Consider the following 6,000-nt stretch of genomic DNA (forward strand, 5'->3'; position numbering starts at 1 on the left):
GGGAGTGGAATCGGTACAGGCTGGTGGGCTAAATGCTTAACTTGGCTTTTGAGCGAAAGAGGAAAAATCTCAATGTGAAATTAATTTTCAGTATTCGTTTACACATAAAGTGCATTCAATATACCCTATCTGTGCAGTCTCTTAACAGATTTCTTGCATTCTTCAGAATATCAACATGAACTAAGTTTGCTCCATTCATCCCTCTCTAGCTCAAAGTGGTAATTTTGTTTGTGTGTCTTAAAGAGGGTGATGTTATCACACCAGTGTTACCTTAGTCTTTGTATGGAAATACATGTGATGTCAAAAGGAGCAATGTCTATTAAAGTAAATTGTAGCACCTGCCCGTTTGTCCAGGCAGTGCATCCAGGCATTGATTCTTAATCTCCTTTATATTGACATGAATCAAGGATAGCGCAGTAACCATAGAAAACAGCTTGCAAAAACATACAGTGCTTTTGGTAATTGATCATACTCCATCTTAAAAAAGATAGATTGGATTCTTGCTCTCATCTCACTGCTGCAGTGTATTGTCCTAATTCTAGTCGTAATGGTTGATTTATGTCTGTTTGTTCTTGGGCCAACATTGTTATACATCTTAAATAATTCATTTCCCTGCTGGTGTCTTTACCAAAAGCACTAATAGTCCCAGCTCATTGTTATGAGAGGTTTTCATCTTTCTGGGACATGGGTGACAAGAACTTTGTAGTATCCCAAACAGGGACTCAGTCATACTTACAGGGTGGCATCAGTGCTATCTTGCCTCTGGCATCTTTATCTTTAGTGGTACACTGTAAATATATTCTTGTGCTTTTCACTTCTTGCTCTTTGAACTCAGTCCCTCCACCAGATTTAGTAGAATCAGTCAGGTGCAAAGTAACAGCCAGGAAGTATAAGACTGTTCTTTCAATTTTCCTGAAGGGCTCAGCCATCTCAGCAGGTTGTTGCAGTGTAGAAAGTTACTGCATGGAACTGGAGCCACTGAGAGTTAAAGGTACTTGTAGTCTATTTATGAGTAGTCCAGGATTATTTTTTTTCTCCTGAATTTTCAGCTAAAATTGGAAACAATGAAGTTAAAAAAGTCAGGTGAAGAGAATATAACTCACTAATTACCATGACTGTTCTCATGCACGATAACTGATTTATAGTAACTGTAGTGTATGTCTGAGGATGCCATTAAAATTGGAGGGACAAATTTTGTGATTGTTCAAGTGAAGAAATAATTATACTTTTGACTCATGTTCAGCCTCTAGAACAAGTTCTGCTGTAAATCAGTATGTGTTCCACTTTAGCCACTGCCCTTATTGATATCCGTTAGCCCTTTGCATATACTTGTCTCTAGGCAAAGACCATCAAATCTGAGTTATGGAGTGCCTGGCATCGCTGCTGCTGCTGAATTATAAATTAGTACATTTACAGAGTCAGTTAATCTTTAGTATCTTGTGTGTGGCTGATTTAATGTATATGCACCAAAAAAAAAAAAAAAAAAAAAAAAAAGAACAGCACAGAGAACTGCTGTCTTCTCCTAGCTTTTCCACTTTTCACAAGCCCCAGGAGGGAGTGCAAGTGATCCAGTGCTCTTTTTTCTAAGGTCGTGAGGCAGGGCCTCAACCAGGAGAATGTGGGCACAGAGAGGTACGTGCTGTTACCTGGGCTAGGAGCCGTGCAGGCAATGGGTGCTACCTGCAGAGTTTCAACAGCACCTCCAGCTGATCAGGAGGTGATTTCTATCTGTTCTTCCACAGTCAGCCTCTCTTCTGCTCCACTGCTCCCTCTACAAGAGGAGCCGTTTCTGTATTTTCAGGGACAAGGCCTGCCTACCAAAGGTGGGACCCCTCTCACACACCAGCAACAGCAGTGGCCTCTGCCTACCTGAGAGGGCTGCTATTCCTGGTCCTAGTCTGAAGATTTTGTGTGAAAGGGCTGTGCAGGAGTCTGTGGGGAGCCAAAATGAACGTAGCAGCACAACATGAGTGTGGGCTTGGTTTTGGACATCTGGAGAGTTGCTGATCCCATTAACCTCTATTCCTTATCTAACGAAGCTGGGGTTTTCAGTTTCCAGAGAGCTCCTGTGTGCAACAGTTTGTTTCAAAAATATGAAGTTAATATATCCTAGATGGCATCTTCTTTTTCATTATTTATATTACTTCTTTTCCAACATTCACTGTGTTTCTAATAATATTTTTTCCAATGGCATAATTTAGTATGACATTTCCTAAAGTGATCCCAAACAAGCAGCACTTGAATTGTTATCTGTGGAGGTGCATCACTATAATGAGTTTTATGTTGCTGAAAAACATTAAATTCTGCACAGACTTGTCGTGTCAGTAGACTCCTATTTGTGCTTAGAGTAACTTTTTTTGGAAGAGAAATACGGGATCTAGATTTACATGCATGCCCTGCATCCCGTCTGATGACATAGCAGTTCCTCTCTTAACAGTAAACAATCAAATGCTTTGCTAACCTTTAGCAAAAGCACATCCAGCTATAATCACTGCTTTCTGCCTGTGCTCTCTGTGAAATGCATCGAGTCTCAGTTTTTCCAGCAAGCTGAGTGCTAAAGTTTGGGATCAAGTACAAAATGGAACTGAGGACTAAGGGATTGATTCGTCTGTCTCATCAGACTGATTTAGTATCAGTGACTTCAGTGGCACTGAGACTGAGATCCGCCAGTGGGAGGAGAGAGTCAGGCTCACAGATCAGTCTGATGCTCAGAGGGAACATAGTATCAGAGAAAACTGTCTATCAAAACTGACGAGAGGCTTTTGGAAGCGAAAATACCACTTCCAGAGCTTGATCCGAAACATACCGATACCAGCTGGAGGTTTTGCTTTTGGGTTCTAGTGCTCTGCATCCTAAGTCATTATATTCTGCATGGCTATGCTATTTTTTGTTTGTTTGTTTGTTTAATTCTTTGCATATTGACATGGTAACTTTTCTGATGCTGAAAATTAAGCCTTAAATAAGAATCCAGTGTCTGAAGGTCTTTGTTGCTGAACACAGTGCCTTCAGTCCACTTGTGCATGTTTCCCCCATCCCTCCAATCAGTTTTCTAAATCAGTCAAAAAACATTTGCAGGCTGGAAAATGAACAAAAAAAATCTCCCTTAGAGAAAGGTGAAGATTGAATTAACTCTTAAAATACTGTTTGGAAGGATGTGCTGACTTTTGCTTCTTCTGCAGACTGTAATACCTAAGCATTTTCATAGGCAAGACGATGGGGCTACATTTGTCCATTATGTTCTTGTCTGTCCTGGCAGCAGATACAGATAGCTTCTGATTGCTTCCTATATCTGAAGGCCTCCCTACCTCAAGTGCAAAGTCAGGCTTTCTAAAACCTCTCAGCAGGACAGCAGACACCAAGTTGCAGTCAAAGATTTGGATGCTGTACATTAAACCCTCAGGAGGTTTCTCTTTTTGCAATCATCATACCAGTAATCTGGAAAGGATAAAACAATTCAGTTTCTCAGAGAAGCCTCAAGTACAGGAAGGGACCAGAAGAATCCCTTCTCCAGTTTCGGTTACCACAAATTCTCAGAATTTGGTTTGTACATTCATTAGGAAAAGAACTGTGTTAATCTTCCTGCAGTAGTATGTATAAGTAAAATATTCTTACAAGTACTTCTATAAAACAGTATGTCCTGTAAAACAGGAATTTCATCATTCTTGCAGAGCTTACTTCATGCATTTCTGTGAGCCTGTGTAGGAAGAACTGCACGATAAAACCAATTCATTTTTAGTACAACTCAGTCTGCTGCATTGGTTTTACAGCGTATTTGTCTTTGTAATGTTAGCACACTGCTGTGTGGCAGCTTTAAGGTATTATAGCAGAGCCTGTGCACAAGAGAAGATATGTATATAATTGTAAACCAACAATAGCAGGTCTTTTTATAATGTTTCCATCTACAGTATATAAAACAAGTCCCTGATTTGAATTATTTGCTGAGTTAAATAACGAGACTAGCAATATACCTAAAATAGAGAAGATCAGGCAATAGAAATACCCACAGTTTCAGTAAGGATTAAAAATTACAGATCTCTAAAAGATGCTAAAATGTAAGTAAAACAAACAACCCCTGGCACTGATCAAAATTAGTGTCAGTCACTGATTTCTAGAACACACAAAGAGACGGTGAGTATAAATGTGTTACTTACAAGTGCTGAGGATTTTAGGGAATGAAAATGGAGACCAGGAGCTGGAGACTGCCTGCCATGCCAGCAGTGTTGATTTGGAAGCGATGGACACAAATAAACGTTCAGCAAAGCTTAAAAAACTGCAATGCAAGGCTAGCCAAAAGTGTCCATGTCCTTACCGTGCTGTGGCTGGCAGGCAATCCGTGTCTGGGAGCCTTCAGTCCCTCTAATCAGGCTCCGGGGATTTTGTTTGCAAGAGAGATTGTCCTTTAAGTGATCAGTGCAGGAAAACAGAGAAATAAAGAGAAATGAGCAAATTGTACAAGGCAAATAGCTGCAGGTCTTTAGCATGCTCCCTGCGTTTTCCTAAGCTGCATCTGCAGTAGAGAAAATATCCCAAAAATAGCTCAGGCTGCCAATGACTTGCTGAAACCTGAGAAAGAATTGCTGAATTTAAAGATCTGGGTTGCTGTGGGTGTATGATTAAAGTGAGAAATTGCTGGCAGGAAGAACCTACGATGAAACCACATGTTTAAGGAGTAACTTGTGAGTTCACTGGTATCAGAACATGAGCTGACCTCTGATTTCCCCCTCCTCCAAGCAATGCCAGTTAACCCTTCGGAGTTCAGCATGGAAGAAAGTTCTGCAACAGGAGACTGGAGAGGAAAAAATGACCAAAAAAGTTCTTTTCAACTGCAACATCTGTGATGCAGTGAGACTATTTTGTAGCAGTGCCGTACTTAATAAATTTCAAAGCAGTCAGGCAAGCTGATGTTTTGCAGAGGTCTTGGAAATTGCACAGTTCTAATTTCTGAAAACCTCTGCCTTGTGTGGGGTGTATGTTAAATTCCTCCTTTAAGCCATTTGTAGTCCCACTGAGTGGAAACATTTCAGGTAACATTTTGCAGGAGAAAGGGTGCTGTAACACTTGGAGAATTTTTTCTGCAAGCAGTGACTTATGAACAAAATTTCAAGAATCGCTAGAGTGTCACAGCCTCAGAGGAGACACTGGTGTCTCTGTGCTGTGCCCAGAACAAATGACAGGAGCCTGAGGACTGCTCCAGGTTGTTCTGGTCTGTAGAGGTGGCCCCTATGGATTCCCTGTGCTTACACAGATCGCTAGAGTGTAGCATCCTTCAGCCCCAGCCCTCAGCTTGCTCCCTGGCACTTTTTTTATGTTACTTCCCTGATTTAGAAGAGAACAAGAAGCAGTTGGCACAAAGCTGGGTACAGTGGCTTGAAGCCAGTTAAGTTTCCCAAATAGTGCCAAAAGTAATCCTCAGTAACCTATTTAGGACAGTGTTAAAGCTGCCAGAGCATGGGCTAGGAGCTAGTCCCCGGTTTTCTTTGTACTGACACTGGAAAGGGAAAGAGCTTTCAGTGCTATATCTGGGTTAGGTTCAGCCACATGGGACTGGGTTATGAGAAGCTGCTGCTTTTGGAAAACAATTATGCATCTGAGAAAAAAGGCTGGATATTGCCCTTACTTCAGTCTGCCTTTGTTTTGCCATCAGATTGTCAAGTCATGCCAAACAATAATGGCATCATAAGGAGAACAACATGGGTAATGTGCTTCAGCCACAGAGATGTGTGATCATTACGTAGGACTGTCCACTTTAAAGGACAAGCCATGAAGCTATACTTCTTTAAGAATATCAGAGCATTTTGTCTTGCAAATGCTGTGTGTATGGGAATATATTTAATATATACTAGTTGCTGTCATTTCATGCTACAGTGAAGTTCTCTGGGGATATGGAGTTAGGCGTTTGTCCTATGAAAATAAAGAAGTAGTTAAGTTGCACATTTACAAAGGCAGAGAATGCCTGGCTGTGACCTTCCCTTTTGCAGGTGCTTTGGAGGAAAACATGCA

The 6,000-nt window shown here is 41.0% G+C and overlaps 1 protein-coding gene across 2 annotated transcripts in view; it reads right to left on the minus strand.

Annotated features, from left to right (window-relative positions):
- Positions 1-4,641, minus strand: part of AMMECR1 (AMMECR nuclear protein 1) — a 105,683-nt gene extending 101,042 nt beyond the window's left edge. Inside the window, exon 1 of one of the 2 annotated variants that reach the window (XM_032196009.1) lies at positions 4,310-4,641. In XM_032196009.1, the coding sequence (XP_032051900.1) occupies positions 4,310-4,481 (172 nt within the window). In that variant the 5' untranslated portion in view covers positions 4,482-4,641. Of the gene's footprint in view, positions 1-4,151; positions 4,281-4,309 lie in introns of those variants that run through there. The other variant, XM_032196010.1, reaches the window with a different exon arrangement.
- Positions 4,642-6,000: the final 1,359 nt, after the last annotated feature.

Source organism: Aythya fuligula, chromosome 13 (genome assembly GCF_009819795.1).
Source record: "Aythya fuligula isolate bAytFul2 chromosome 13, bAytFul2.pri, whole genome shotgun sequence".
In the NCBI taxonomy this organism is placed as follows: Eukaryota; Metazoa; Chordata; class Aves; order Anseriformes; family Anatidae; genus Aythya; species Aythya fuligula.